The following is a 13,483-nucleotide window of genomic DNA, read 5'->3' as shown; positions in this document are numbered from 1 at the left end:
CTCAGAACATATCCCCATTAAGCAATGCATGACTGTAAACTACCAACTTCCTTATCTCCTTCCTTCTTTCCTTCCCTCCCCTCTCCCTCCATCCCTTCCCTTGCCAAATTTTCCCTCCCTCTCCCTTTCCTTCCTTTCTCCCTGCTTTCCTTCCTTCTCCCTCTCCCTTCCTCCCTCCCTTCCCCTTTCCTTCTTAAACTGTTTTTTACTGGCTCCTGTTTAAACTTCTCTCTCTCTTTTTCTCCCTCTTTCTCCCTCATATGCTTTTTTACTAGATTGTCCTTTTAAAATTCTATCTACCTATATGTCTACCTATCTACTTGCCTATCATCCTATGTACCTATCAATCATCTATCCTCATTTTGCTGTATTTTTACTGCCTTAAAAAAATCTTTCTCCTCCCCTTTCCCAACTGTACATGAGTCTCTTACTTTAAAATCTCTTCCCAATTCCCTTCCTCTATTCTCTTCTGAGTCTCTTTAGCTCTCCTTTCTTTTACTCTTTCTCTTTTCTTTGCCTGCTTGCATGCTTGCCCCCCCCCCCCCCCCCCTTTCCTTCCTGTCTGGCTCCCTGACCTTATATTCTTCACTTACCTCTCTTTCTGTCTCTCCCTTTTTCCTTCCCTTTGCTGGTCCTATTTTTCTGACTTATGTGTTTAATTTTTTAAATGTCTGTTTACCTGCATTCCTATCTATCAATCATTGATATATCTATCTTATTTAATGTTCTTTTTTGGGGGGGTTTTTTAAAATCCCCTGCCCCCCCATAGTGGCCTGATTTTCATACTGGCCCCTCCTTTTCAATCGCCTCTCCCTATTTCTATCACTCTCATTAGCTTTGTCTCCTTTATTTTACTCCTTTTTCTACTTAATCATAGCATTTAAACTTCTGTATTTTGTTTTGTCTCTTCCCTCCCTTCCTTCTTTGTTCCCTGGGTCTTTCTTACTCCTTTTCTTTCATACTCTGGATTTCTGTTTTCTTTGCCTGAATGAATGCATGCATCTTGTCCTTCCTTCTTTGCTTGATTTTACTGTATTTTTACAGGCACCTATTTTCACACTTTTTTGTTTCCTTCTTTCTCCTTTAAGCCTCTCTTTTTCTATTGTCTTTTTTACTGGCATCTTTTAAAATTCTCATCTATTATCTATCTATCTGTTATCTATCTATCTACCTACCTACCTACCTACTTACCTATCTATCTATCTATCTATCTACCTATCTAACTGTCTATCTTTTACTGTCTTCTTCAATGGCTTCTACTCTTTAATCTCTCACCCCTACAATTGTACTTAAGTTTGTTACTGGCTCCATCTTTCCAAACTCCTCTCTCTCGCTCTCAAATTCTTTCTCCTTTAATTTACTTTTTCCTACTAACTTATCCTTTTTAAACTTGCCTGTTTACCTTCCTTTCCTCCCTCCCTCCTTCCCATCTTTTTTAACTCCCTTTTTTCCTGGCTCCTGCTTTTAATTTTTTCTTGTACTTTTTTTTTTTTTTTTTACATTTTTACTGGTACTTCCTTTTATAGTCTTTCTGTCCACCTGTCTATCTATCTACCTGTTTAACTATAAATTGTCTATCATTCTATCTATATTTTAGGGCTTGTTAAAAATTATCATTGCTTTTAATCTCTGAATTTCTTTCACATCCAAAGACAGTGGTACTTGATTTTCTTACTGGCTCATCCTTTTCAAACACCTTTCTCTCTCATTCTCATATTTAATCTCTTTATTTTACTTTTTGTATTGACTTGTCCTTTTTTCTCATTCACTCTTTCCTATCTCCCTTCCTCTCTCTCCCTCCCTTCCTTCATTCCCTTTGTATCTGTCACTCTATTAGTCCCTTTCTTTAACTGTCTTTCTTTTTGGCTTTGCCTGCCTGCCTTCCACCCTTCCTCTTCTCCCTTCTTCCTTTCTTCTTTCTCATTCACCTGCCCTTCCTTCTACCCTGCCTTCCCTCCTCCTTCCCTCTACACTCCCTTCCTTTCTGCCAGCCTTCCATTCATCTATTCTCTTTTTATCGGCTCCTCTTCTTAAACTTTTTATTCCTTCTTTCTTTTTAACTCTTTTTTGTACTGTCTTTATTGCTGGCTTCTCCTTTTAAAAGTCCATTCTATCTATTTCTAAATATCTGCATCCATCTATCTATCACCTAACCAGCCAGCAGTCATCTATCATCTTAATTTTACTGTATTTTTACTGAATTTCACTTTTTAAATGTCTCTCTATCCCTGCAATGTATTCACAATTTTACTTGATTTTGTTGTGTGCTCCCTCTTTTCAAACACTTTCCTGTCTCTCACTCTCACATTGTCTCTTTCTTCTTTTCTATTTTATTCTTCTTTTTCCTAGTTATTCATCCCTTTTATACCTTTTCTTTTCTTTCTTGACCTCTTCCTTCTTTCCTTCTTTGATTCCTTCCTCCCTCTCCCTTTCTGTATGCCTCTTGAGGACCTTCTCTCACACTCTTTCTGGCTTTTCTGTCTTCTTTACCTGCTGGCCTGCAAGCATTTTTCCTCCCTCCCTCCCTCCCCTGTTTCCCTCCTTCCTCTCCTCCTTCTCACCATTCCTCCCACCTGCCCTCCACCCTCCTTCCCTCCCTTCTTTGTCTCTCATTACTCTTTTCCTTCTTATCTTTCTCCCTCTAACTGCCCTGTCCCCTCCCTTGCAGCCTCCCTCTCTCCTCGCCTTCTCCCTGCCTTCTTCTACTCTCATCTTACTGGCTTCAGTTTTAAATTTTAAACTCTTTTCTTTCCTTCTATCTCTCTTTGTAACTCTTTCCTTTTTTGTATTATCTTTTTTACTAGCTTCTTTTTACCTTCCTACCTATATCTACCTGCTTATCTAGCTATCAAGTAATCTATCCATCTTCATTTTACTGTATTCTTTTTACTGCTTTATTTATTTATTTTTTGGTGAGAAAGATTGGACCTGAGCTAATATCTGTGCCAACTTTCCTCTATTTTGTATGTGGGTTGCTGCCATAGCATGGCTACTAACGAGTGGTGTAGGAACGGAACCTGGGCTGCTGAAGTGAAGTGGGAGAATGCTGAACTTAACCGCTAGCCCACAGGGCCGGCCCCTACAGTTTTTTTATTGGTTCCTTTTCAAGCCTCTCTCTCACACAATCACATTCCCTCTTCTTTTTTATTTTACTCTTTTTTCCTACTGACTGATCCTTTTTTTAAAATTTCTTTTTCTTTCCTTCCTTTCCTCCTTTATTCCCTTTTTCAATATCTCCTTCTCACTCCTTTTCTTTACTCTCTTTTCTTTGCTTGCCCGCATGCCTGCCTTCCTCCCTCTCTCCCTTCACTCTCCCTCCCTCCATATTTTATTCTCTTTTTACAGTCTTCTCTTGTCCAACTGTTTTCTTTCCTTCTCCCTCTCTCTCTTTCTCTCTCATCTTTCCTTCTATCTTTTTTTGTCCTGCCTTTTTACTGGCTCCTCTTTTTTGACCTCATTTTATTTACCTACTTTCCCTTTATGTTTCTTTTATCTCCCTCTTTCTCTCTCCCTTCCCTCCCTTCTTTCTCGATTTTCTTTCTATATTTTCCTGTACTGCCTTTCTTACTGGCTACCAGCTCTTCCTTTTTAAAGTCTGTTCATATTTTATGTCTTTCTCTCTCTCATTTAAGGTTACTGTCTTTTGTTACTTTTTAAATCTTTCTCTTTCTTTCTTGTACTATTCTTTTTTTCTCTCCCTTTTGCTCTGTCTCTAATACTCCTCTTTTCATTTTGCTCTTTGTCTTTTTTCTTTTTTGCTTTATTTCCATATTTCCTTTTACTGCCATTCTTACTGCCTCCTTCTTTTAATATTTTCTTTTCCTCCTGTTCTCCCCCTCCTACTGTGTCCTTTTCTTTCATTCATTCTGTTTTCATTGTACTACTTTTTCTTACTGACTTCTCCTTTTTAGTGTCTATCTATCTTATCTATCTTTGTCTTCTTTTACTGACTTCTTATTTTTCATCTCTCTCTGTCACCTCTCCTCCCGATTGTATGTGATTTTCTTACTAGCTCCTCTTTTTCAAATTCTTCTCTCTCACTCTCACATTCTTTTTATTTTACTTTTTCCTACTGACTTAGCCTCTTTAAACTTCTCTCTCTCCCTACTCACTCTTTCCTCCTGTGTTTTTTTCTGTCTTTTTCTTGCTGCTTTTCTTTCTCTCTCTCTTTTCTTTGCCTGTTCGCCTTTCTTCCTTCTTCTCCTTGTCTCTCTTATTTGTTTCATTGCCTTTGTCTTCCTCCCACTCCTGCATCCTATGTGTGTGTGTGTGTTTTCTTAACCGGCTTTTTCTGCTCAATTTTCTTTCCTTTTCTCTCTTATTCATTCATTCATTCTCTTCCTCTCCCTCTCTCCATTTCATTCTTTCTTTTTGTACCATCTTTTCTTACTGCCTCTTCTTTTTTAACCTTTTCTTATTTTTTTCTATTTCTACTTCTTGCTTAGTGTATTTTAAATGTCTCTTATCTCCTTTTTTAAAAAACCTGTTTTTCTTTCTTTCTCTTACTAGCTTGCTCTCTGTTTTGTATAATCTTTTCTTACTGATCCTTAGTTAAATTTTTTTCTATATTTCTCTCTCATTGTCTCCCTCTTTGCTCTAATCTATTATTTTGGTAGTGTTTTCTCTTAATGGCTCCTTTTCTCTCTCTCTCCCTCTGTATCTCTCTCTCTCTCTCTTTTGCTCTCTCTGTCTTACCTTTTTTTTTGGTACTGTTTCGCCTTACTGTCTTCTTTTTAAATCTACAGTAAGGCAGTCTTGTCTACTGAGACACTTTATAGAAGTGTTTAATTTGTTATAATGTATATAATGTAATAATATTGTGTATATATGTGTGTGTGTGTCTGTATATTCTTTACAACTTGAGCTGTAACTGGGAAATGCCTTGCACAGTGCCTGGCACAGGTAGTGTGAGCTTCTAGGATTTTCCATTGCAAGGGCCTTGTGACTTCACTGTATAAGCACACAGAGGGGTTTCACAGAGCCACCAATAATTAATATAGAGATATGCATGTTCTACTTGGCTATTTTGTCTTTTATTTTCTTTCTCTCACCTTCTGTTTCATCTTGTCCTTTGCTTTCAAATGTAATTCCCACCTGTTTTACTTTCTTAAGCTCATTCATTTGCATTTTTTGTAAATGATAAGCGATTTTTTTCTCTAGAAGTCCTTGTTTCTAAAATATTAAAAAATATACATTTAATATGTTAAAAAATTTAATATCAACTTGCCACTGGAAAATGCAAAACAGATATTTCAAATATGATGATATATTTGAAGGGAGCCCTTATTTCTGCCTTAAGATTTCTAAAGTCATAATGAGTACAAAGCTAGGAAGGTAGTAGGGTAAGTTTCCTTTTGTTGTCCAGCATGAAGAATATATTTTAACAACTAAATCCAATTTAAATCATTGCCTACTTTCTGGAGACTGGTCCTATTTCAGACCAGCCTGGGTCTCTCCATGAATAGCTATCCTTATAAGTTGAGGCCACTTCTGACAATTCACGCTTTTATATATAAAAATTGGCAAAAGTTTTTTCTCAAATAGCCTAAGTTATTGGTAAAAGCTCACTTGACCTTCTGGTGAGTTTCTTGTCTGGTTTTTCGACGTTGTTCCTCAACTCTTGCTTTTCTTTTTACTTCTTCTTCAATCTTTGACAGAAGTAACATTTCTTTTTTCTTCCATTCCTAAGGAGCACAATTTTAAAGTGGTCAGCAGGAGTTCTCTTTCATAATCCTTTTTTTGTATTTTACCAATAAGCAACTTAGATCAAATCAAGGGCCTTACGGAAATCCAGTCAACCATAATGAAAATCTTACATTGGCTTTAGAATGGGGTTATCTTACTTTTTTTTTATTGGGAATGTGTTGGTGGATGCAATGAAATGGCAAAAGGAAGGACGTGATTTTGATATTGGAAACTTAATTCAAGCATAAGCCTAGTTACAAAGATGGCTCTAAAAAGATGCTGGCAAGAGGGTTCTCTCTTATGGACTCAGTTGGGTACGGTATATGTAATCTGTTGCCCTTAAGTGTATTTTGACAGAGAAGCTAAACGAATAGCCTTGGTTGAATTTTGAGGAATGAGAACACAGGCATGATTATTTTTCATTAGACATGAATTCTAAAACTTTAAGAGCAGATGAGGTGTGACTGTAATGTAATGGATATATAATTTGTGGTATCAATCTCACTAAAGCTTGTCTATTATAACAGTGATAAAAGATTAATAGTGTGTTATGATTTTTTAAAAATTATTGTTATTTTAATAGCAGGTTTTTTAGACTGAAATAACTTTGGGTAATATAGTGGGACTGCTAAAAATGTTTATAAATAAAACAATTATACAAAATTTCCCCATCAATATTTAAAATTTGGTTTTTCTCACCTCCTCAATTTGTCTTCGGAGTCTAAGTTTTCTTTTAATGTGGTCCCGATGTCGTCTTTCTTCTTCCTTCATCTGGAGTGCACTTTGCTCTTCTGCCATGTGCTCAACCTTGTCTAATTCCCTACTAATCATATCTACATATCTACATAAAAGTGCAAATATAAGTGAAGGTAAATTGAGTCTTTCCCTTATGATGGTACTATCTATTTTGATATCCTCCAACCACTTTCTCGGTTGCTTCTGATTTCTTAAACTACAGGAAATGTACACTTTTTCAGGGGCCTTTAAGCTAGCCTTATCCACCAACTCACCATGCTTTACACATTTTACCCGACTCTGTTACACAAGTCTCTGTTATTGTGGTTGGGACAACGGTAAAATGTGGAACGGAGTGATTACAAGCATTTTACACAGAGATTATTCATAACTGAGTAGTTTGGGGCACATGAGTTTCCAAAGACAGCTGAAATCTGTAATTCTCAAGTCCTTCAATGACTTCTGATGTAACAGATAGGTCTTCAGACCACCAGTCTGGGACTCTGGTGGATCAGTAATTATTCTGGCATATCATGACATGAATTCATGGAATATAAGAGGCAGGTGATAGAGAACTGGCCCTCACCTCTGATAAAGGAGAAAGAGAAAGAACTACAACTCATCCCTTTGCCTTCTGGGGCATGGGCTTGGCCTCTGAATGGTAACATTGAATGTGTGTGGTAATAGCTGAACATACACAGTTGGTTGGGGAATAACACTGTTTGTACTAGCATCAGATAACGTTTTAGCAACTTGCCCTTTTTGACCTTGCAGTGATTTCCTTAAACTTAAGTTTGAAACATGCTAAAGACACCTTCTCTTCCTCTGCTACTATGGACTTGGGTTTCCCAAGCTCAGGGATTTGTACTTTGGATTTATTTTTCAAACATCAGTTTGGCTTACCTCTTGGGCTCATGGCGACTCCAATTTCTCAGGTAGAAACTCTCCTTCCTAGCCTTGGTACCAAGATTCCCAATACCTGTTACCTCTTAATCTCCTTTCCTTTCTCTCCACATTGAAGACTATAGGGAGTTAAAAAGAGTCTAATACTTTTTTTCACCCTGCTTTCAATTCTTTCTAGTACTTTTACAACTTTCTGGGTTCCACAAAATATGCATTAGCTTCAATCATACCTGTTCTTTATTAACAGCTCTTCATCTGGTGTTACTCTTGGACTTTCCTGTAACAGCCATTTTTGGAACTGTGCATTTTCATAATTTTCATAGGCTCTCTTGGTTTCGTACAATTTATTTACTTGATTTTTAATCATTGTCTGAGAGGAAAAAAAGAATTAAGTTTTTATATTGGCCAGAAATAAACCTGTCCTTTCATATGCCTTCTTATGTTTAGGGCTTGGTAAACTTCCTGTACTTTACAAATGGTTAGTTCTGTTAACCTGCATTAAAGCCTAGAGTGGCTCCATTCCAGACAAGTTAAAACTTCTCTCTCTGTAAATGAAAGACAAAGGTCTCATTTTTATCTCTTATAGATCTCTAGAGATCTTATTTGATTTGTTACCTTAATACCTCTAGGTCAGAATATTATAAGAAAGTATTCTGCAGAGGACCAAACCTTTCTTTCAAACTTTACATAAAAAATTTTTTACAGACCCTAAAAAAAGCAAATTTGAGTATTTAACTTACTTGTTTTCTTATATAGTTTCTTTCAAAGTCTAGTTTTAAACTGGTCAGATACTGCCTGTATTTATTCAATTCCTTCAAGGTACATACAACCTATAAAAACAAAAACAAATACCTAAATAAAAAGTTGTAACAATCTTAAAACTTTCCAGAGAAGAGAGTCATAAGAACATTCATTTTAGTAATAATTTTGGGATCAAGGGTAATAATAGTACATTTTGGTAACAATTTGGAAGACAGTATCTCTCTATAATCATTGTTATCACCAGGAAATTTCTATCTAAATAATATTATTTCAATAATATGGTTCACATCATAATCAGAAATTTATGGGGCCAGCCCCGTGGTGCAGCGTTTAGTGTGCACGTTCTGCTTCGGTGGCCCGGAGTTCGCCAGTTCAGATCCCGGGTGCAGACATGGTACCGCTTGGCAAAAAGCCATGCTGTGGTAGGCATCCCACGTATAAAGCAGAGGAAGATGAGCATGGATGTTAGCTCAGGGCAAGTCTTCCTCAGCAAAAAGAGGAGGATTGGCAGTAGTTAGCTCAGGGCTAATCTTCCTCAAAAAAAAAAATAAAGAAATTTACTTTTCCCAATGAATCTGTTATTAAAACACCAGTATAATAATGATGTTTAACCCTCAAAAGAATTTATTTTATCAAGCTGTGTTCTGTTAGGTTTTAATTTTGTCTCTAGTCTTCTCAAAGGGTATAGGAAATATTCCTTGACAGGTGTACAGTGCCAATTATTACCTTTAGAGCCAGAGGAAAGGCACTACAATACAGGTGGGAGAAAATACATAAATAAATAAATGTGTATATGTCTTTACATACTCAAGTCATTTGGTGCTTATCTTTTGCTGTTATCAAAGAAGAAGGGTCAAGTGGGAACAAGTAGTTTTATTTACCAACAGCTGCCTGACTGCTCTTTACCCAAATACTGAGTAATTCATTGAGTTTTGTATTAGGTATCCTTTATTGATCAACTAAAAGTTGATACAGGCTCCCAGTGAAGTAGAGAAGCAACTGCCTAGGAAGTCCCTAGGTTTTTGCTGGTTAACAGGAAGTAGGCTTCAACTCACTTTATTATTTCTGGTGATGTAGCCGCCTTTCCTTAATCTCCTCAGGATATCTTTTCGCTTGTAGTATGCTTTTAAGTGTGGATCATGCAGGCTTTTATAGCTGGTTTCCAAAAGTCGACCATAAGGATCAGTCAGGTTAAAATCATAAGAAGATTGATAAAGCTGCAAACACATAAATTCAAAAGTATTATATATGGAAAATGAATGAAATCACACATTTAAACCTCATTTGTTGAAATGATTAGGCTGTTCCTTGAAAATAAGACATGCAAGAAGAATCTGAAGTAAGAGAATACAGACAATGGTCTGATTTGGGTAAACGTAACTGCTTTTCTCTCTTCTCGACCAGACCTGTCTGTAGGTTGGAGGTGGTAGCCTCAAACTCAGTCAAGTCCTAAACACTGAGGCGTGGCTCTAGGACTTCCTTTGAGGGAGGTAGGATGCTTCATATGTAGGCAGAGGGGCAGGCAGGAGGGGCTGATAGGATTCTAGCTTTCTTTTTTTCACTTAAAAGCTTCCTTTGAAAGTTTTTGACATGATTGATGCCAGCCTCTTGTCTCTCCCAAGGGACCGATATCAGGAAGCTGGATTTCCTGACTATCAATGTTTCCTTAAAAAGGCAAAGAACATCCTTCTGGGCAATGAGTCAATTTACAGTGAGACTAGACAGGAAGCCCATATCTTTCCTGGAAGAGAAACAATCAACAGTGATGGCAATTGAAACAATGCTGCAATTAGTGGATTGATTGTTGCTGCTGCTTCTTTTAGATGTTGACTTTTGGTGACAGACATGTGTTGACCAAACCTGGGCTACTGACCTATCAAGAAAGAACAAACCCATTCGTTAAGGCCAGGGTAAGCTTTCTATTGTCAATTAAAATCACTGGTTTCCCTAGACTGAAGAGTCTATTATATTATCACTACCTGCCTGTGGGAGATCATAGCGGAGACTTTTGAAAGTATGCAAGTTGTTCTTTTCACTTAACATGTTATCTTTTCTTGAAAGCAAAATGTCTAAGTTAATTGGCAAAGTATTTACTATAAACTTTACAAGAGAACCAATTTAAGGAGTTGGTAAACAGTTGTTACCCGAATATGATATACAAACATGCAAATTAATTTATAGACAAATTACCTGAGAATAGGTACAGTATCAAAGTGTTGAAGTATAGGATCAGTTGTCAGGTTTGGATTAACGCATAGCTAAAGATAGGTAGGTTGCATTGTTACATTTTAATCTTATTGAAAACAAGGCAGTAGAATCCTATAATTTCATTTCTGCTTGCATTCAAAACAATACGAAAGACCTTTAAATTCCTCTTTCCTGTAGTGCCTTGCTAAAGTGGTCTGCAGTTCTGGAAGCAGCAAGGTCAGGTGAAAGAGGGTGGCCTAAGAGTCAGGAGACAGTGGTTCTGGTCTGATCTCTGCTGCTATCTACCTGTGACCTTAGATAAATCCTAGTTCTACTCACAAGGTGGTCATGAGGGTAAAATGAGCTTTTTAAAAACTAAAGGTGTAAATGTTAAGTCTTGCTTCCTTGAGGAGATCCTGCTAAAAGACAGAGAAGGATCTAGTCTTCAGAGTTGAATGTAGTGCCTGGTCATGATTAAATGCATACATTTAGGAGGAATAAATATAATAAAGTATAAAGAGAACCCATATAATTCAGTATAGAAAAATCTGGAAGTAAGAAGTAGCTAACGAGTGAATAACAAAGGAACAGAATAGAAATATGGCAAACAGAAGATATTTAAGGAAGAAACCAACAGATAGGGCTAGAGTTACAAACTAAAAAGGAGTATTATTACTAGTAGTGAAATAGATTGAGTTTGTGTTAAGAAAGCTGATTTGTGGGAGTGTGACTCAGTTTCTGTGAGGTTGGCATATATTTAATTGAACATATTCTCAAAAGAGAAATTACATTGTTTTCCAGCAATAAATCTTTAAAAAATCATATATGTTACACAAATATCAGAAATACCAAGGAGCCCCTACTCATTCTTGACGACACACTAGTCAGTGGAAGGGTAAGGATGTCAGAATTATTCCTGTAGAACCTTTTGCTATTCAAAGCACACATTCACCCAGAAAGTTCTGAACCTCATTCAGGCTTGGCCTGAATGTTGGGGAGTGGTAGGCAGAGGACTTAAAATGAGTAACAATGTGAGTGCAGCACACTGAAGCACTAACAGTACTGATTCAGTGCTGAGTGAGATAGTGCAGACCAAGGGCAATGTGAATTCTAAGGAATGACATAATTGGGGGTTGTGACACTTGAGAAAGCCTTCATATAGAAGCTCTTGACAAATGGCCCAAATTGAAAGTTGAGAACGAGAGTGCATGCCAGGTTTCAGGAGTCAGATGGACAAAGGCACAGAAGTAGGAATTAGCATGGTATGTGTGGGTAGACAGAAAAACTCCCAACCTTTAGGAGCTGAGACTCTGGGCTAGAGATAAGGCTGAACTGGGTGGCTGAGGCATATCATGGGGCCTATCATTAAAGGGAGTTTCAGACACTAAACACTTAAACTCATTTAACTTGGCGTGTGAAATTGAAGTTGACTCAAAGCAAAACCATAGCGGTGTTTCAAGTTTAACAGCAAGCTGAAAACTAAAGAAAATCACTTAAGCACATTAAAACTTACTTTTTCACTTATATTTGTAGTATAGAATACATTATTGCTTCCTGGGATAACAGGCAGCTTGACCCCAAGAGGAAGATCTAATAGCTGCGCTGCTCCGACCTCTGGAATGGGGGTTTTTTGCGAGCTCTGTCAGATACAATTAGAAAGTGTCTTTTTTTCTAGAACTATGCTTTTAGTTTAGACCAATCTACTCACACTTCAACAGGCTAATACCTCCAAATAAACCAAAGAATCATACACTCAGGGTTCAAAGAACTTGCCCTGCTGACAACCCGGAAAGCCTCCCAGCTTTCCCAGGTCACCAGCCCTATCTCTGGGCCCCGCCCGCCCAAGGCTAGTCCTGGCCAGTGGCAGCAGTAGCCACTGGCTGCCCGGGGCCTGGAGGCCGGAAGCTGAGTCGTCAAGGAGCCGCCCCTTCCCCTCCTGCTCTGCCGACACGTCCACCCCTTCTGTCCGCCTGCCCTCCTAGACCCCGCCCAGGAGCCAGGAGGCGGAGGAGGACGATGGACTGGCCACCACTCACAGTGTCGCACTTTTCCCTCTTGACAGTTAGGCTGCTGGCAGCCGCCTTAGTGGCGGCGGCTTGGGCAGCCTTATAGCAGTTGCTGAGGTACAGATCCATGGCCACCCATCAGCCCCCAGGGGGCCGGGGGCTGGGGCAGCAAGGCGTCTTCCTTTCTCCTCTCCACTCACACCTTTACTGCTCTGGGCCTTGACCAAGTCTGGGCCCCCAAGACGGTTGTCACCGGGGTAACGCGTCCTCCAGGCCACGCCCCTCACTGTGCCGCGTACAGGCTGGAGCGCTGACGTCCTCATTGGGCGTCTCCCCAGCGGGCGTCGCCCTCACGTGAGAGGAGGGGGAGCAGCGACCACTCAGGCTAAAGCCCCATCCTTCGGCGCATGCGCAGGACCCTAGACTCGAGGTTTAAGCGCTTCCGAGTTGGGAAACTGGTCCAAGAGGACTGTAAGAGGGCTGCAGTTGAGGTTCCATTTCTTTCTGAAATCAACGCCCTTCATTTAAGCTAAACTAGGATGTATCAAGCTTAGTCACCGGGTAGCTGGCTGTTATTCTAATTCTTGCTAGCCCCGAAGGAGCTATGGTTCTGTTCAACACATGTCCACGAGTAATTGTGTACTTTGTACTAGGGCCACAGGCCTGGCTTTCTACATTTGCCCAAGTTATAGACACTGTGACCCTCCCTTTCCCTTAGGCATGCCATCCCCCAGGTCCCACTTAGGACACATTGGTTTTTCCAAGGCTCAATGCTTTCTTCCCTTGTCCTCTTTTCTGTCTTGGGCTACTCATCTCTCTTCCCTTCTCTCCCTCCCTTTCTTTCCCTTTCTTCTATTTCTTTCTTTCTGCCTTCTCATTAGATTAGCCAACATTTATCGAGTGCTTGCTTTATGCCAGACACTGTGCTGGGTGCTGAGGATACAGTAATGAGTAAAACATAGTCCCTGCTATGTCGCTTGCTGCATAGGAGCTCACTAGACTGTAAATACATTAAGGGCTGAGACTGCACCTAACGTGTCAGGAGTTCGCAGTTTACCTCCATTTTTTTTAACGCATCTTTTTATTGTGCTAAAAAATGCATAACATAAAATTTACCATCTTAACCATTTTAAGTGTACAGTACAGTAATGTTAAGTATACTCACATTGTTGTACAACAGATCTCCAGACTTTTTCATCTTGCAA

General features: G+C 38.9%; 1 protein-coding gene across 1 annotated transcript in view; it reads right to left on the bottom strand.

The window, feature by feature from the left end:
- LOC124245929 (fibrous sheath-interacting protein 2-like) overlaps positions 1-12,466 on the bottom strand; it is a 31,612-nt gene extending 19,146 nt beyond the window's left edge. Inside the window, exons 1-7 of the mRNA XM_046673762.1 lie at positions 12,309-12,466; positions 9,141-9,302; positions 8,064-8,153; positions 7,554-7,693; positions 6,385-6,526; positions 5,574-5,684; positions 5,052-5,172 (exon numbers count right to left, since the gene is read on the bottom strand). Of these exons, the coding sequence (XP_046529718.1) occupies positions 5,052-5,172; positions 5,574-5,684; positions 6,385-6,526; positions 7,554-7,693; positions 8,064-8,153; positions 9,141-9,302; positions 12,309-12,407 (865 nt within the window). The 5' untranslated portion in view covers positions 12,408-12,466. The remainder of the gene's footprint in view (positions 1-5,051; positions 5,173-5,573; positions 5,685-6,384; positions 6,527-7,553; positions 7,694-8,063; positions 8,154-9,140; positions 9,303-12,308) is intronic.
- Between the last annotated feature and the right edge of the window lie 1,017 nt (positions 12,467-13,483).

This window comes from Equus quagga, chromosome 10, assembly GCF_021613505.1.
Source record: "Equus quagga isolate Etosha38 chromosome 10, UCLA_HA_Equagga_1.0, whole genome shotgun sequence".
Lineage (NCBI taxonomy): Eukaryota > Metazoa > Chordata > Mammalia > Perissodactyla > Equidae > Equus > Equus quagga.
Note: the sequence above shows the minus strand (reverse complement) of the source record. Positions and strands in the feature narration are given on the sequence as shown.